Source organism: Somniosus microcephalus, chromosome 12 (genome assembly GCF_052327205.1).
Source record: "Somniosus microcephalus isolate GS21.2 chromosome 12, FLI_Smic_1.0, whole genome shotgun sequence".
Lineage (NCBI taxonomy): Eukaryota > Metazoa > Chordata > Chondrichthyes > Squaliformes > Somniosidae > Somniosus > Somniosus microcephalus.
The window spans coordinates 15,271,584-15,290,444 of NC_140998.1; the positions used below are offsets into that span (position 1 = coordinate 15,271,584).

Here is an 18,861-nt window from a genome sequence, read left to right on the forward strand (position 1 = left end):
TCCGATGGGGTATACTTTTTGCCCCGTGTATGTCTGCAATACTATCTCCGTATCCCGTAGGGGAATATGTTTGAATAACTTTTTGTAATCTTGCTTATTCATGACCGTCAACGCCGATCCGGTGTCCACTTCCATCTTCACTTGGACTCCTGCTATCTGCAGTGTGACCCAGATAGTTTGTCGGTCAGCTTCCTTACTCACGTTGTGAATTCTCAGACTACCCAGTTCCTTGCTGTTGGAGTCTGAATCCGAATTCTGTTCATCCGAACTCTTCTCAGCCACCTTATGTACCTTTCTGCACTTTTCCTGTGGTGACTTTTTGTTGCTGGTCTTCTTTCCTGACCGGCATACTTTAGCTATGTGACCAAGCTTGCCACATTTTCTACATTCCTGGTTTTTAAACCAGCATTGGTTCTGATCGTGTGTTGTCTTCCCACAACGATAACATTTCGTTGTACCCAAAGCCATTTGATCTACGCTGAGTACCGCTGCCTTCAGCTGCATTTCCGCGGTGCCTCTCGCTGCAGCTTCGTGCGATGCTGCAATAGTGACAGCCTTATCAAGTGTAAGATCATTCTCACAAGCAACCGCTTTTGTGTTCCTTCTTTCGACAATCCACACACGAATTTGTCTCTCAGTGCCTCTGTCAGGCTTTCCCCAAACTGACAGTTTTTCGTTAGCTTACGCAGTTCAATTAAATACTCCGCGTTGCTTTCCTCTTTCAGTTGCGTTCTCGCATAAAATTTAAATCGTTCCGCTAACATCAGCGGTGTGGGGTTCAAATGATTCTTCAGGACAGCAACAATATTAGCAAAAGTCTGATCCGCCGGTTTAGCTGGTGATAGAAGATGCTTCAATATCCCGTATGTCTTCGCACCCATTGAGTTTAGTAAGGTTAGTGCTTTATCTTCCTCTGATATTTTATTTGCCTTACAATATATCTCTATGCGTTCTACATACATGGCCCAATCTTCAACATCGGGATCGAAATCGTTGATGTTACCACGCTTAGGCATCCTCGCGATCTTCTTGAGAAACAAAATAATTATTTTTTTTTTTATTTTTTTTACAAAATGGCGGTTTCCCGCGCTTGTCTTCTTCCCCCGCCTCCGAAAATGGCGGCTTCCCGCGTTTGCCTTTCTCCCCTGCTGGCTGTAATGGCGATTGCCGATTTGCTGCGTTCGCCCTCCCCCAGCGGTTTTCAAATCCTGCCTCCCAGCCCCTCTTGCAGTCCGGTCCTTTCCCCCGGCTGCGGCTGAGTTCTCCGCGTTTTTTTAAATTTTCTCCCGCGCTTTACGCTGACCCGGTCGCTGCGCCTCGCGGCTTTTTCACGGGTCGCGGTCGAGCTTGCAGTCCGGTCCTTCCCCCCCCCGGCTGCGGCTGAGTTCTCCGCGATTTTTTAAAAATTTTATTTTCACCCGCGCCTTACGCTGCGCCTCGCGGCCTCGCTAGCTGCCCGGCCTTTTTCACCGGTCGCGGTCGAGCTCTCTCTCGACGCTGTTGCGTCTCCCAGCCCGCTTGCAGCCCGGTCTCTCACACCGGCTGCGTTTGTATTCACCGCGGCTTCCGTGCCTTACGCTGCCCCAGTCTCAGCGCCTCTGGCCCCGACTTCTGTCCGGCTTCTTTCCCCGGCCGTGGTCGAGTTCTCCGCCCTTATATCCTCCGTTTTTTTATTTTTATTTTGTCCCCTACTCACAGTCAACGTGGCCGACTTGCTGCTCGTCGCTGATCGGCTTACCCACCACCGTGATAGAAGGGATGATCACTGCCTATTGCTGATGGAAGGCTTCGTGTCAGAATCCTTCCTTCGCTCTGCAGACCCGAGTCTTTTCTCAGCAGAATGATGAGGGCGGATGCCTCCTCTCGACGCCCGTTAAACTGCCTTGGATGTATCTCTGCCGCAGGGTAAGATCGTACTCGTCGCCACTGTTAAGTCTGTGTGTTATATTGAGAATTACTACACAGACCACAAGAGTAAACTTTAACAGGTCTTTACTAGTTGAAGGTCAGGGCGGAACTGCCCAATAAATCATTACACAGCACTTATATACCGGTGTGGTCACCACCGGTATTACAGTATACAGCAGCCAAGATAAAGTAGTGCAACTCTTAAAATAGTTCTCTTAAAGGTGGAACGGTTACATACACCACAACCGCCATCACCTCCTCCTCAAAAACCCGCCCTCAACTCTCTATTCTTGCAAACTATCACCCCATCTCCAACCTTCCTTTCCACTCCAAATCCTTGAACATGTTGTCACTTCCCAAATCCGTGCCCATCATTCCCGCAACTTCCTGTTTGAATCTCTCCAAAGCACCAAAACGGTCCTAACTACAGATACAAACCACATTCTCTGTGACTGTGACCCTTCTCTGCATCCTTTGGTTGAGCACATTATCCTCCTTCAATGCCTCTCCTACGTTGAGCAGCTCAGTTTGAACCTCCTTCACTTGGTTCCACTCTGGTCATAGCCAGAGCACCTCCTTCCCACCCCTGCACCGTTGCCTCAAGAGCACCCAAAGATCTATCCTTGGCTCCCTCCTCTCCATGTTGCCCACATATAGGCTGACGACACCCAGCTCTACCCCTCTACCACCTCTCTCTGCCACTCTACTGCCTCGGTGATGTCAGACTGCCTGTTTGACATGCAGTCTTAGATGAGCCACAATTTCCTCCAGTTAAAACATATGGAAGACCTCATAACTCCTTCATTGGCTCGGCATCCATTTTCTGATTACGGCTCTGTGAAGCACCTTGGGATGTTTTTCTATGTTAAAGGCGCTAAATAAATGTAAGTTTTTATTGTTCTACAAGAACCTATTAAGCTAGATATGATTGCTGTATGCTTTCTCTACCTCAAAAGGGTGTGCATGCTCAGTCGTTGAGTGTATTCAAGGCTGAGATCGATAGATTTTTGGACTCTAGGGGAATCAAGGGATATGGGGATCGGGCGGGAAAGTGGAGTTGAGGCCGAGGATCAATCATGATCTTATTGAATGGCGGAGCAGGCTCAAGGGGCCGTATGGCCTACTCCTGCTCCTAATTCTTATGTTCCTTATGCTCTTATGAATATAACCTGATTAATGTAACCCTATAAATCAACCCCTATTACTAAAGCTCCCATGAATGCAGGTCCTATTTGTGAAATTAGAGAACTAGCATTGATAGTCCACCTGGCAGTAATTTTAACATCCATCTACCACCAAATGAGTGATCTATGGTCGGGCAAACAGAGTCCATGATAACAGCCATTCATCCTTTGCCACATGGGTGTAAAGGAGTGGTTAAATTTTAATAGGGGTGGCCCAGCCGCAGCATTTGAACCAATTATTGTAGTCACTGAATCACACAGCACAGAAGGTCATTCAGCCCATCGTGCCTGAGCCGGAAAACTGAGTTCTCAAACTACCATGGTGGGATTTGAACTCATATTCTACTAGATTATTAGTCCAAGTCCCTCGATTACTAGTGCAGTGACATAACCTGTGGGACCTGGATTCAAATCTAGCCTTGCAATGATGGGATGGAAATTTCCTTTGGTTATAAGAGCGCTCTGTGAAATTATCTTGGGGAGTCCCAGGGCGCACATTGCAAAACTGCCCTGAATGAGCTGAGGCACGTTATTGGGACAGAGTTACTCTACATCCGACTGTGCCATATCCGACCTGGCAGTGCTTGATGCTGACGATGGAAATGGGCAAGTGTTCCATGACCCAGCACTACCATCCCTCACCTTGATGAACACGGAGCGAAGATCAACCAGTGTTACCTCCTTGTGGGCTCCATTTTGTGGTGTTACTACTGCAGCATATGATGTTAGCATACATTAGAAAATTTAATGGCTCTGGTAGGCCGAAAGATTTGAATAGTGACATTTGGTGCACTGGCAATAATTTAAATGCAACTATGACCCATTTCAACCAGGACTGTATGAAATGGCTCAACACCCACTGAGTACAACCAAGAAATCTTCAATCTTTTACATTAACTTACTCATTTACAGTTTGCATCTCTCCAATGACTTCATGGGTGAATGCGCCAATATGGTGTTGTACTTACCTGCCCGTATAGGGCCTAAGTCTGGTTTCATCTGAAGTGGCCAGATATGGGAGGGGTGCTACAATTGGCATCAGCTCTCCAAGGGCCGGGAGGGGGAATCATTTTACAATGACTCCTGCTGGAAGGTGTGGGTGTGTGGATATTAGGGGAGGATAGAATTGGGCTTTGCTGCGATGCCTTCCATAATCAAGCCTGACACCCGGGCCCTGAAATGCTGCAGGGGTTCGACCGGTTGCAAGGGCGTAACCCTGGCGGGAGATTGGCAGAACCCCTGGGAAGTGATGGCTATATTCAGCCTCGAGCGCCATGCCCCGGATTCCTGCCAGAGCTACAGCAGGAGACTGGTGGTACCCAACTCTTTCCCCCCCCCCCATCCCCCGCCACCCACCCCAGCAGGGCCTCACTGCCTAGGCTCACATATGAAGAACTCACTCTTGGGACTGTATCCCCGCAGCAAGGCGGCAACACCTTCAGGAAAGGAGGCAAGAAAACAATAAAAAGAAACGAAAAAGAAAGACTTGCGTTTCTATAGCACCTTTCACAACCTCAGGACGTCCGAAACGCTTTACAGCCAATGAAGTACTTTTGGAGTGTAGTCACTGTTGTAATGTGGGAAACGCAGCAGCCAATTTACGTACAGCAAGCTCCCACAAACAGCAATGTGATCATGACCAGATAATCTGTGACATGAATCAGTCATTCATGAAAGAAAGACTTATGAAATAATACTGAGCGGCCTACGGGTGGCGCTGTCCAGGGAGAGTATAAATACTCGGGCACGGGCCCAGCTTGCACAGGACATTCTTAACAGGAACTAGTGAAGGACACAACTAGACCTCCATGTTGTAAAACAGTTGATTAAAGCTTTGTTTAACGCTTAGACCAAGTGCCTAGTAGTTTTCTTACGTCAATCTGTTTTAGCAATATGTATTTAATAAATATTTTGACGTTGTCCCTGTCCGCTGTGCCATTGTTTTCTAACAGGATTACCTTGATAAGCGCAAGCTCCGACTCTCCGATTTCTTTCGAAACATGGACAAAGCTGGAAATATGAGCGTGCCCGTCACTGACTTCAGGAAAGCCTTGCAGGTTTGGGGAGAAATTCACATAAATACACTTCTGAAAATGTACACGTCCCAACAAAAAAAAATTGTATTAGAAATGAAGGTTTGGACAGCCAGCACTGTAGAATCCTAGGTGTGGGAATTTCAGTCTGAGCCATAGACTGAGGTGTTAGCCGAAATTATAAACATAATAACTAAAAGCAGCAACCTTAAAATGCTGACGAAGGGTCATCGACCTGAAACGTTAACTCTGTTTCTCTCTCCACAGATGCTGCCCGACCTGCTGAGTATTTCCAGCATTTTCTGTTGTTATTTAACCTTAAACTTAGAGCCAGGCCACTCAGGGGTGATGTCAAGAAGCATTTCTTCAGACAAAGGGTAGTGGAAATGTGGAAAACTCTCACCCAAAAAGCTGCTGAGGCTGGGGGTCAATTGAAGAGGGGCTGAATGGCCTGCTCTTTTTTTTAATACTTACTCATTTACGGGATGTGGGTGTCGCTGGCAAGGCCGGCATTTATTGCCCAACCCTAATTGCCCTTGAGAAGGTGGTGGTGAGTCGCCTTCTTGAACCGCTGTAATCCGTGTGGTGAAGGTATATCTCCAAGTCAAGATGTTGTGTAACTTGCAGGTGATGGCGTTCCCGTGCTCCTGCTGCATTTGCCCTTCTAGGTGGTTGAGTTTGCAGGTTTGGGAGGTGCTGTCGAAGAAACCTTGGCGAGTTGCTGCAGTGCATCTTGTAGATGGTACACACTGCAGCCATGGTGCGCTGGTGGTGGAGGGAGTGAATGTTTAAGGTGATGGACGGGGTGCCAATCAAGCGGGCTGCTTTTTCCTGGATGGCGTCGAGCTTCTTGAGTGTTGTTGGAGCTGCACTCATCCAGACACGTGGAGATTATTCTGTCACACTCCTGATTGTGCCTTGTAGATAGTGGAAAGGCTTTGGGGAGTCAGGAGGTGAGACACTCGCCGCAGAATACCCAGCCTCTGACCTGCTCTTGTTGCCACAGTATTTATGTGGCTGGTCCAGTTAAGTTTCTGGTTAATGGTGACCACCCAGGATATTGATGGTGGGGGATTCGGCGATGGTAATACCGTTGAATGTCAAGGGGCGGTGGTTAGACTCTCGCTTGTTGGAGATAGTCATTGCCTGGCACTTGTGTGGCGCGATTGTTACCTGCCACTTATCAGCCCAAGCCTGAATGCGTCCAGGTCTTGCTGCATGCGGGCATAGACTGCTTCATTATCTGAGGAGTTGTTACTTGTAACCATTCTGTGATTCTATGATATAAACTTCCTTTTCCCCCCTGTCTACTCCAGTCTGTGTAGCTGAAAATTTAATTTGGAGGCAGCTAGGGAGCGGGGGTGCCGGGAAGCGGTTGGGTAGTCCGGGAGAGCGGGTTTCCCGCAGGGACTGGTTAGCATTTGGAATCTCTGTTTCCCGTCCGCAGCAAGCCAAATGGAGAGGCTGGCTGGCTCTTGGATGGTTAGGCCTGCGGCACCAGGCTGCAGAGAGGAGGAAGGGAAGAATCAGTGTGGGGCGGATCGGAGGCCGGAGGGGAGAGGCCGGAGGGTGATTGGGGCCCGGAGCGGGATAGGGGGAGGAAAGGCTGAAGAGATCGGCGTGTTGGGGTGGGGGGGAGGGTGGAAGTGGAAGCCAGAGGGTGATCCGGACCGGGGGCTGGGTGGATGGGGTGGGACCGGAGGGTGATTGGGGCCAGATTGTGGAGGTCAGAAGGCCGGAGGGGGGAATTGGAGCCAGAGGGTTGAAGGCAAGAGATCGGAGGCATTGTGGGGCTTGAGGGTGGGGGGGTGGGTGGTCAGAGGCCTTGGTGGGGAGGTCGTGGGGAGATCAGAAGGGTGGGGGAGGAGTGCGATCGCTGGGGGTTGGTGAGGCAGGAATGCCAGATCCAGCAGGCAAGTGGAAAGGCACTTACCTCCTGGATCCAGCAGACCTCGCCTCCCTTTAGCTGTCGGGTTTCCGGAGTCCTGGGAAACCCACCCGCCCACATTTACATTTAAAATGGTGGATCACCATGAGGCACGGAGCCTCAATATAATATATAAATGGGCAAACCGACCTGCAAGTAGGGTGGCTGCCCACCCCCCATCCCGTCTCCGTTAAAACCGGAAGTGGGCGTGTTGAAGGTGGGTTGGGGTTGGGATTCAGATTTTTAACTCTTTAACCTCCCACCCCACACCACCTGCTTTTTGGGGATTAAAATTCCCTCCCTTTGTCTCAGTACCACTACCATCCCAAGCACTGCCTCATTATAATCTGTACTCCAGTCTGTGGCCCAGAAACAAGTGCCGGCCAGTTTTGAAGGACGAAATGGGCCCGGGGAACAGAGGAAATTGGTCCTCAGGCCTCAGCTACATAATCGTGGTGAGCTGCCAGCACATTTCACGCAGGAGGGGACTTGGTGCTGGAGAAATTAATGGGACTGAAAGCCGATAAATCCCCAGGGCCTGATAATCTGCATCCCAGAGTACTAAAAGAGGTAGCCATGGAAATAGTGGATGCATTGGTTGTCATCTTCCAAAATTCTATAGATTCTGGAACAGTTCCTGCAGATTGGAGGGTGGCAAATGTAACCCCTCTATTTAAAAAAGGAGGGAGAGAGAAAACAGGGAACTATAGACCGGTTAGCCTAACATCAGTAGTAGGGAAAATGCTAGAGTCTATTATAAGGGATGTGATAACAGGACACTTAGAAAATATCAACAGGACAAAGTCAACATGGATTTATGAAAGGGAAATCATGTTTGACAAACCTACTGGAGTTTTTTGAGGATGTAACTGGTAGAATAGATAAGGGAGAACCAGTGGATGTGGTGTATTTGGATTTTCAGAAGGCCTTTGATAAAGTTCCATATAAGAAGTTAGTGTGCAAAATTAAAGCACATGGGATTGGGGGTAATATACTGGCATGGATTGAAAATTGGTTAACAGACAGGAAACAGAGAGTAGGAATAAATGGGTCTTTTTCGGGGTGGCAGGCGGTGACTAGTGGGGTACCGCAGGGAGCAGTGCTTGGGCCCCAGCTATTCACAATATATATCAATGATTTGGATGAGGGAACCAAATGTAATAATTGCAAGTTTGCTGACGACACAAAACTAGGTGGGATTGTGAGTTGTGAGGAGGGTGCAAAGAGGCTTCAAGGCGATTTAGACAAGTTGAGAGAGTGGGCAAATATATGGCAGATGCAGTATAACGTGGATAAATGTGAAGTTATCCACTTCGGTAGGAAAAACAGCAAGGCAGAATATTAGTTACATGGTGATAGATTGGGAAATGTTGATGTATAAAGGGACCTGGGTGTCCTTGTACACCAGTCACTGAAAGCAAACATGCAGGTGCAGCAAGCAGTTAGGAAGGCAAATGGTATGTTGGCCTTCATTGCAAGAGGATTTGAGTACAGGAGCAAGGATGTCTTACTACAATTATACAGGGCCTTGGTGAGACCACACCTGGAGTACTGTGTGCAGTTTTGGTCTCCCTACCTAAGAAAGGATATACTTGCCATAGAGGGAGTGCAGCGAAGGTTCACCAGACTGATTCCTGGGATGGCAGGACTATCTTATGAGGAGAGATTGGGTCGACTAGGCCTGTATTCACTAGAGTTTATAAGAATGAGAGGGGATCTCATTGAAACGTATAAAATTCTGACAGGGCTAGATAGACTGGATGCAGAGAGGATGGGCAGGATTTTCATTGGGCCGTGGAGTCGGGATTGGAGGTGTGTGGGGGGTTAAAATCCCGAAATCAAGTGTCCCGACCCCATCCCACACCCAACCCGCCTCCATGCCAGTTTCAAAGGAGGCGGGTAGCCGCCCCACACTGGGACCCGCCTACCCGAGGCGGGAAGGGATTAGTGCTAATTAACTGCCTGTTAACAGGTAGTTAACAGGCAGTTTTTAGCCTAATCCCTATTTTTAAGGTTGAAGTGTGGGATTCCCGACGGCTCCAAACCACGCCAAGTTAGAGGAGGCGGACCGTCGGGTTGAAGGACTTGGAGGGGTCGCGATGTCAGTGTTCAGGTGAGTGATGTGTACATGAATGCAAAGGTAAGTGTGTTTGGTGTGTCTAAAGTGTTTAAAGAAGTTAAAATGACCTTTTCATACCTTTTCAGCCTTCCTTCCTTCAGGTCTCGGGAGTCCCTCATCTCACCGGCACAGAAAGCAGAATGGCTGCGAACTGTCAAAAGTGACAGCCTGCAGCTTTCTGTGCCGGAGAGATTTCTAACTGAGTCTGTGGAGAAGGACTCTGGTTAGAAGTAAGACTGTCAGTGTTTGACAGCTTCAAACAGCTGTGAAACGCTGATATTTCATCTGTCAAAACCTCCTGACAGATGAAATTTCAGTTTGTGACGTCAGCTGTTGCCGGGTGGCCCTTAATTGGCCTGCTGAGCCCGCTGGGCAGGCTCAACAAGGTCAATCAAGTTAAAATCGTGTGGATTGGCCCGAAAGTTGTAGTCCCACCTCCTACCCGACTCCTGAATGAAAATCAAGCCCGATGTTTCCCCTGGCTGGGGGGTCTAGAACGAGGGGTCACAGTCTCAGGATATGGGGTAGGACATTTAGGACTGAGATGAGGAGAAATTTCTTCACTCAGAGGGTGGTGAACCTGTGGAATTATCTACCACAGAAGGCTGTGGAGGCCAAGTCACTGAATATATTTAAGAAGGAGATAGATAGATTTCTAGACACAAAAAGCATCAAGGGGTATGGGGAGAGAGTGGGAATATGGTATTGAGATAGAGGATCAGCCATGATCATATTGAATGGCGGAGCAGGCTCGAAGGGCCGAATGGCCTACTCCTGCTCCTATTTGTCTATGTTTCTATGTGCCAGTTATGACACGGACTGCAGAGTTTGGGATGAGCTGAAGTTTATGGAGGGTGGAAGATGGGTGGCTGGCCAGGAGAGCATCGGAATAGTCGAGTCTGGAGGCGAGGAAAGCACGGATAAACATTTCAGCAGAAGGGGGGCTGAGGTCGGGGCCGAGACTGCAACTATTTGCTCACAAGGAGGGTAAACGCCAACACGGGCTGGTTGGGCTGAATACCCTGTTTCTGTGTAAGCTCTGCCACAGAAACATATTGATAACGATGGAGTGTGTTTCAGCGTCTCTCATTATCTGTTCTCGATCTTACTCCATCAGCAACTCAACATCCCATTGGATCTCACTCAGGTTGAGGAACTAATCAGCAAACTTGACAAGGATAATTACGGAGCAATTGACTACAGGTAGGGAATTGTAGGATGAAGTAGCCATTGTTGAGGGATCCTGTTTGGGAGAGTCTTCCTTTCCAACACTAGGGATCACATTGGAGGTCAGAGACACACTGCCGGAGTGAGGGATTAAATGGCTGATGACATCTGTCTCTCTTCACTGCATGGCAACACCTTCATCGTTCTTTTAAAAAAAATCAACAACCGTTCAATTTTTAAAAAAAATTTCAATCCTTTTGAGGTTTTTTTGATGCGTGAATATTCAGATATGCGTGATATCGAAGACAGCGTAGCAAGGTTAGAGAGGCCGCTGTGCAGCAGAAATGGTCCTTTTTTCAACTAGCTTGTCAGTGTTGCTCAGAGAAGATTGCCTGTTGTGGGAGATGGAACTGCTCTTTTTAAAAAATTCATTCTGGGGATGTCGGCGTCGCTGGCAAGGTCGGCATTTATTGCCCATCCCTAGTTGCCCTTGAGAAGGTGGTGGTGGGCCGTCTTCTTGAACCGCTGCAGTCTGAGTGGCAAAGGTACTCCCACAGTGCTGTTAGGTAGGGAGATACAGGATTTTGACCCAGCCACAATGAAGGAACTGTGAAGTACGTCCAAGTCGGGATGGTGTATGACTTGTCGGGGAACTGGCTAAAGTCGGACCCAAGGTACATTTCTGGGGCTGAATAGAGGGAAACAAGTGGACAATCTCAGCTGCAGTCAGATGCAGAGGCATTTTGTGGCGGTCAGCCAGCCAACTTCCACAGGGGGAAGAGAGAACAATCAGAGGGAGATGATCCCTTACTGGAGCAGTGAGGAGAGCCCAGTGGGTAAATGCATCATCCTGTAAGTACTGAGCCTTGGAAAGAACTTGCATTTCTACAGCGCCTTTCACAATCTCAGGATGTCCCAAAGCGCTTCACAGCCAATGAAGCACTTTTGAATTGCAGTCACTGTTGTAATGTAGGGAAACGTGGCAGCCAATTTGCATTTAGCAGGATCACAAAGACAGCAATGAAATTAATTACCTGATGAATTTTTAGTGATGTTGTTTGAGGGATAAATGTTCTTTGGGACAATGGGAGATGTCCCCTACTCTTCTTCAAATGGCACCGTAGAATCTTTTACTTCCACTTGAAAGGGCAGACAAGGCCTCAGTTTAACATCTCATCCAAAAGAAGGCACCCCCAACAGTACTGCACTGATGACCAGCCTAGATTATGTATTGAGTAGATTGGGCCTATATTCTCTGGAGTTCAGAAGAATGAGAGGTGATCTCATTGAAACATATAAGATTCTGAGGGGGATTGACAGGGTAGATGCTGAGAGGTTGTTTCCCCTGGCTGGAGAGTCTAGAATGAGGGGGCATAGCCTCAGGATAAGGGGCCGGCCTTTTAAGACTGAGATGAGAGGGAATTTCTTCACTCAGAGGGTTGTGAATCTTTGGCATTCTCTACCCCAAAGTGCTATGGGTGCTCAGTCATTGAGTATATTCAAGGCTGAGATAGATAGAAATTTGGACTCTAGGGGAATTAAGCGATATGGGGATAGGGCAGAAAAGTGGTGTTGAAGTCGATGATCAGCCAGATCTTATTGAATGGCAGAGCAGGCTCGAGAGGCCGTACGGCCTACTCCTGCTCCTGCTCCTTATGTTCGTATAATGGGCATGTACTTTAATTAGCAGGATGTGACTCGTGGTGTCCCGCAGGGATCTGTGTTGGGGCCTCAACTATTCACAGTATTTATTAACGAATTAGATGATAGCATAGAAAGTCTGATATCCAAATTTGCGGACGACACAAAGATAGGTGGAATTGTAGGCAGTGCAGATGAAAGCATAAAATTACAAAGGAATATCGACAGATTAAGTGAATGGGCAGAACTGTGGCAAATGGATTTCAACAGAGGCAAATGTGAGGTCATCCACTTTGGACCTAAAAAGAATAGGGCAGGGTACTTTCTAAATGGTGAAAAGCTAAAAACAGTGGAGGCCCAAAGAGACTTGGGGGCCCAGGTACATGGATCATTAAATATCATGTAAAGGTACAGAAAATAATCAAAAACGCTAATGGAATGCTGGCCTTTATATCTAGAGGACTAGAATACAAGGGGGTAGAAGTTATGCTGCAGCTGTACAAAACCCTGGTTAGACCACACCTGGAGCACTGTGAGCAGTTCTGGGCACCACACCTTAGGAAGGATATATTGGCCTTGGAGGGAGTGCAGCGTAGGTTTACCAGAATGATACTCTGACTTCAAGGGTTAAGTTACGAGGAGAGATTATACAAACTAGGATTGTATTCCCTAGAATTTAGAAGGTTAAAGGGTGACATGACCAAAGTTTTCAAAATATTAAGGGGAACTGATAGGGTAGATAGAGAGAAACTATTTCCACTGGTTGGGGATTCTAGGACTGGGGGGCATAGTCTAAAAATTAGAGCCAGACCTTTCAGGAGTGAAATTAGGAAACACTTCTGTTGTGTATGTAACCTGTTCCACCTTAAGAGAGCTTAAGCCTATTCCACCTTAAGAGATGTACTACTTTCTCAGGCTGCTGTAGACGTAATACCGGGGGTGAACACACCGGTATATAAGCACTGTGCAGTAATCTTGTATTCAGTGTAGTCCCTACCTCCAACCAGTAAAGACCTATTTTATTGTTACTGATTAAGTCTGAGTATTAATTACTTGAACAACTCACAGACTTAACACTGGCGACGAGTCAGGTTCTTACCCTGCGGCAGTTATTCCACGGCGGCTTCGTCCACAGACAGGACGTTGAAGAGAGGTTTCAAATCTCACCACCCCACTGGAAGCGACAGGCATTAGGACCCTGAAGCCTCCATCAGCGACTGAAAACTGGAGGACAGAAGACATCCTGCAGCTTCTTTTTCAACCTCGGTGGTGGGTAAGCCGAGCAGCGTTGGCTGCAAAGACAGGGCTGGGGGAAGTCGGAGGTAGAAGGGCCATCGATCGCAATCCCTGATAAGGGCCGCACTCGGGCTGAAAGGCGCAGCGTCGGCAGACACTGAAGGCGCGAGAGCCGCGGTGAAAAGCGCGGGCCATCGATCGCGGCGGAGATAAGGGCCGCACTCGGGGCTGAAGGGAGACGGCGTCGGGGGACGGGTGAAGACCGCCAAGCGCGGGAAAACCGCCATTTTGTGGGCGGAGGACGACGGCAAGAGCGGGAAGCCGCCATCTTGGATAGCAGTAAAAAAAAAAAATCTGAGAAAGTAGTACATCTCTTAAGGTGGAACAGGCTTAAGCTCTCTTAAGGTGGAACAGGTTACATACAGAACAACTTCTACACACACAGGGTGGTAGAAGATTGGAACTCTCTTCTGCAGACAGCAATTGGTGTTAGATCAATTGTTAATTTTAAATCAGAGATTGATAGATTTTTGTTAGCCAAAAGTATTAAAGGATATGGGGGCAAAAGCGGATATATGGAGTTAGGTCACAGATCAGCTGCGACCTCGTTGAATGGCGGAACAGGCTCGAGGGGCTGAATGGCCGACTCCTGCTCCTATGGTTCCTTCCTATGTTCCTATGAAGTCCTGGAGTGAGACTTGAACACATGACCTACTGACTCACGGGGGAGAGTGCTATCACTGAGCCAAGGCAGACATAAAGCAGGAAGGTCCATGCTGGGGAAGATGTTGGGAAACTAAATGTAGCACCACTGTGCTGGAGAGAGCGAAAAAAATCAGCCAGGATTCCCGGGATAGGATCAGGGTTTAGCGGTGATGGGAGTAAATCTGTTTTTAATGGAAGGATGAGTAGGTAGGGGCTAAATGTCCTCTCTCTTCCATACTTATCTTGCAATGCACCCCATGGCGAAATAGTCTGCTGACACTCACCGTCTAGGCTCAGCCATAAAGAACGACCACTTGGAAGAGGTACCAGAGAGCTGCTGGTGCCCATGGAATCAATCACCAGTTTCCCTTCAGGAGAGGAGGGGAAGGAACTGAAATTGGGGAAAGCAGAATTTAAAAAGTGTGTATTGTAATAATGTGGGATTAATTTTACAGTATTAAGTCTACTCCTGATACTTGACTTTATTTTTAATTCATTCACGGGATGTGGGCATCGCCGGCAAGGCCAGCATTTATTGCCCATCCCTAATTGCCCTCGAGAAGGTGGTGGTGAGCTGCCTTCTTGAATAAGTGGCTTGCTGGGCCATTTCAGAGGGCAGTTAAGAGTCAATCACATCGCTGTGGGTCTGGAGTCACATATCGGCCAGACCGGGTAAGGACGGCGGATTTCCTTCCTTAAAGGGCCAGATGGGTTTTTACAACAATCTGGTAGCTTCAAGGTCACCATTACCGATACTAGCTTTTTATTTAATTAATTTAATTTAAATTCCCCAGCTGGCGTGGTGAGATTTGAGCTTATGTCTCGGGATCATTAGCCTAGTGACATAACCACTATGCTACTGTACCCACTACTGGGACTGGCTTTATTACTAAAACATTGAAGTTTGTTTGATGAGCTGAAAATGTTAATGAAACTGGCTGGGGCAGATAGCTGTCAGTTTTAACAGCAAACTATTGTGTGCAGTTTTGGTCGCCTTATCTGAGGAAGGCTGTTCTTGCCATGGAGGGAGTTCAGCGAAGATTCACCAGACTGATACCTGGGATGGCAGGAATGACATATGAGGAGAGATTGGGTCGATTGGGCTTATACTCGCTGGAGTTTAGAAGAATGAGAGGGGATCTCATTGAAACTTATAAAATTCTAACAGGACTAGACAGACTAGATGCAGGAAGGATGTTCCCGATGGCGGGAGAGTCCAGAACCAGGGGTCACAGTCTAAGGATAAGGGGTAAGCCATTTAGGACAGAGATGAGGAGGAACTTCTTCACCCAGAGAGTGGTGAACCTGTGGAATTCTCTACCACAGAAGGCAGCTGAGGCCAATTCATTAAATATATTCAAGGAGGAGTTAGATATATTTCTTAAGGCTAAAGGGATCAAGGGATATGTGGAGAAAGCAGGGACAGGGTACTGAATTTGGATAATCAGCCATGATCTCATTGAATGGCGGAGCAGGCTTGAGGGGCCGAATGGCCTACTCCTGCTCCTATCTTCTATGTTTCTATGTTAAACATCCACGGACTACTCAATGAATGGCAAACAGAGATTTTAACAGAGGGAAGCTAATTTACCAGATCCCATAGTTCCTCAGCCACCTGCTACACACTAAACCGCTTCTTATCTCTTTTCAAACTAGCTTCACGCTGACTCAGGTGCCATAGATTTTGATAAGTCAGGTGACATGTACCAGAAGGTAAAGACCAACTAGAGAGCCCCAAAAAAAATGGAGAAAGAAGATGAGGTTAACGACAGAAACACTGTATGTTGTGATAAAAAACCTTTTCATGGTCTTTTTTTTGCTTTATTTATTATTAAAAAAGAAACAGTAAATTAAGTTGTTCTTTCCATATTTTGTCTTAAAGGGGATGTGTATTCATCATAATTTAACCATAATCCCACCCATTCTAAAGCTATTAGGGATGTAGAAAAGTACAGGACTGTGTAAAGACTCTGCAGTCCAACCAAACCCGTCCCAAAAAAACAATAACCCACAATCATCCACTCCCTCAAACATCTTTTTTTTATTATACTGTATAAACTTGCATTAGTCTAGCGACTAAAGCAAAAAAATAGTCTCAGCGGCCTGTATACGAGCTCATGATTATTCTTTCCCTGGGGAAAGAACGGGCTCAGGTTTGGGGTGCAATCTAAATGCAGGGGCAGCCTGTACATACGCTGAATTAAACCAGTGCCTTGTCACGGTGCAATGTCTCAGAGCCATTCATACAAAGAAATGCTGCTGGGGGTGGGGGTGCACTAGCTGTGGTTGTGCAGACAACACCATCAGGCCATCTGCACCAGCTACCTTCCACAGACAGCAGCAAGATGACTGGCCAGTTCATCATTTCTTGTTGGTATTGGTTGAGAGAGGAATGTTGGCCAGGACACGCCCTACTCTTATTCTCAAGCGGTGTCGTAGGATCTTTAGCGTCACCCGGAACCACTGGATCTCCCCTTTGACATGAATCTTATCATTCATGTGGAAATGACTAATGAAATAATACTGGGCGGGCTGCTGGTGGCGCTGTCCAGGGAGAGTATAAATACTCGGGCATGGGCCCAGCTTGCTCAGGACATTCTTTAACAGGAACTAGTGAAGGACACAACTAGGTCTCCATGTGGAAAACCAGTTGATTAAAGCCTTGTTTAACACTCAGACCAAGTGCCTCGTAGTTTTCGTACGCCACCCTTTCTAGCACCTTGGAATTGTGGGCAATTGAATAGAATACACTTCCCCTTTATCAGATTAGGAACTGTGGGCACTTCAAAGTCTGCTCCGAAGCACTGGTGTACTCCCACTGTAACGTTGACAGTACACTGGATGGGCTGGAATTCAGGCCGGGGCTTCAGTACGCAGGATCCGGGCCTTGTGCAGGAATTACCACTTGGCCTTGTAAGGGGCTGAAGCCTTTTCCTGCCCGTTAAAGGGCATTGGCACAAGGAGCGTCGGGGCCGAGGGCAGAGACTCTGAACTCTGGAGCTCCCCCATCCAATCTGGAGTGGCCACCCCTCCTGAATTGCCCTTGAATGTCCGGGAATTAAAGACAAATCTCCAGGACACTGCTGTGAGCAACCCAGGAGAAAAGTCACAGGGGTGTTAAAAAAATTGTGTTTTAAAAAAAAAAATCTTTCAATCATTTGGTTAATTAGTGAGATGGGGGTTTGACTGACAGTCAAGAATCATCCAATCAGGTAATGAAGTGTCTGTTCATTTTCTGATTGGCCGTGGGAAGGTGGGGCGCCACAGATATGGACGTCTTGGGCGACCAATGGCAGGAGCGTGCAGACAGCGTGGTTGGAAGCAGGAGGTCACGTGATGACACCTCCTGGAATATGTCCTAGGGTACTGAAGGAAGTGGCCCTAGAAATAGTAGATGCATTGCTGGTCATCTTCCAACATTCGATAGACTCTGGAACAGTTCCCATGGATTGGAGGGTAGCTAATGTTACCCCACTATTTAAAAAAGGTGGTAGAGATAAAACAGGGAATTATAGACCGGTAAGCCTGACATCGGTAGTGGGGAAAATGCTAGAGTCCATTATAAAAGATGTAATAGCAGAGCACTTGGAAAACAGTGACAGGATTGGACAAAGTCAACATGGATTTACAAAAGGTAAATCATGCTTGACTAATCTACTGAAATTTTTTGAGGATGTAACTGGTAGAATAGATAAGGGAGAACCAGTGGATGTGGTGTATTTGGACTTTCAGAAGGCTTTCGATAAGGTCCCGTATAAGAGACTAGCATGCAAAGTTAAAGCACATGGGATTGGGGGTAAGGTACTGACTTGGATAGAAAACTGGTTGGCAGACAGGAAGCAAAGAGTTGGAATAAACGGGTCTTTTTCCGAGTGGAAGGCAGTGACTAGTGGGGTACCGCAGGGATCGGTGCTAGGACCCCAATTATTCACAATATATATTAATGATCTAGATGAGGGAACTAGATGTAATATCTCCAAGTTTGTAGACGACACAAAGCTGGGTGGGTGTGTGTGCTGTGAGGAGGATGCAGAGAAACTCCAGTACGATTTGGACAGGTTGGGCGATTGGGCAGATGCATGGCAGATGCAGTATAATGTGGATAAATGCGAGGTTATCCACTTCGGTGGCAAAAACAGGAAGGCAGACTATTATCTGAATGGCAATAGATTGGGAAAAGGGGAAGTGCAACGAGACCTGGGTATCCTTGTGCACCAGTCGCTGAAGGTAAGCATGCAGGTGCAGCAGGCGATTAAGAAGGCAAATGGTATGCTGGCCTTCATAGCAAGAGGATTCGAGTACAGGAGCAAGGATGTCTTGCTGCAGTTGTACAGGGCCTTGGTGAGACCACACCTTGAGTATTGTGTGCAGTTTTGGTCGCCTTATCTGAGGAAGGATGTTCTTGCCATGGAGGGAGTGCAGTGAAGATTCACCAGACTGATACCTGGGATGGCAGGAATGACGTATGAAGAGAGATCGGGTCGATTAGGCTTATATTCGCCAGAGTTTAGAAGAATGAGAGGGGATCTCATTGAAACTTATAAAATTCTAACAGGACTAGACAGACTAGATGCAGGAAGGATGTTTCCGATGGCGGGGGATTCCAGAACCAGGGGTCACAGTCTAAGGATAAGAGGTAAGCGCATGACGGCCCTTGAGCTGCAGGTGGACTCACTTTGGAGCATCCACGATTCTGAGAGGGGTGTGGATAGCACATTTAGTGAGTTGGTCACACCGCAGGTTAAGGCCAGCGTAGACAGTACATGGGTGACCAAAAGGCAGAGCAAGGGCAGGAAGGTAGTGCAGAAATCCCCTGGGGTTGTCTCCCTTAGCAACAGGTTCACCGCCTTAGGTACTGTTGTCGGGGGGGGTGACACATCGGGGGAAGGCACCAGCAGCCAGGCTCATGGCACCATGACTGGCTCTGTTGCAAAGAAGGGA

The 18,861-nt window shown here is 47.6% G+C and overlaps 1 protein-coding gene across 1 annotated transcript in view; it reads left to right on the plus strand.

Annotated features, from left to right (window-relative positions):
• LOC147109040 (leucine-rich repeat-containing protein 74A-like) overlaps positions 1–15,750 on the plus strand; it is a 53,181-nt gene extending 37,431 nt beyond the window's left edge. The window contains exons 4-6 of the mRNA XM_086002602.1: positions 5,045–5,149; positions 10,289–10,374; positions 15,577–15,750. Coding sequence (XP_085858728.1) covers positions 5,045–5,149; positions 10,289–10,374; positions 15,577–15,601 — 216 coding nt within the window. The 3' untranslated portion in view covers positions 15,602–15,750. The remainder of the gene's footprint in view (positions 1–5,044; positions 5,150–10,288; positions 10,375–15,576) is intronic.
• The last annotated feature ends 3,111 nt before the right edge of the window (positions 15,751–18,861 follow it).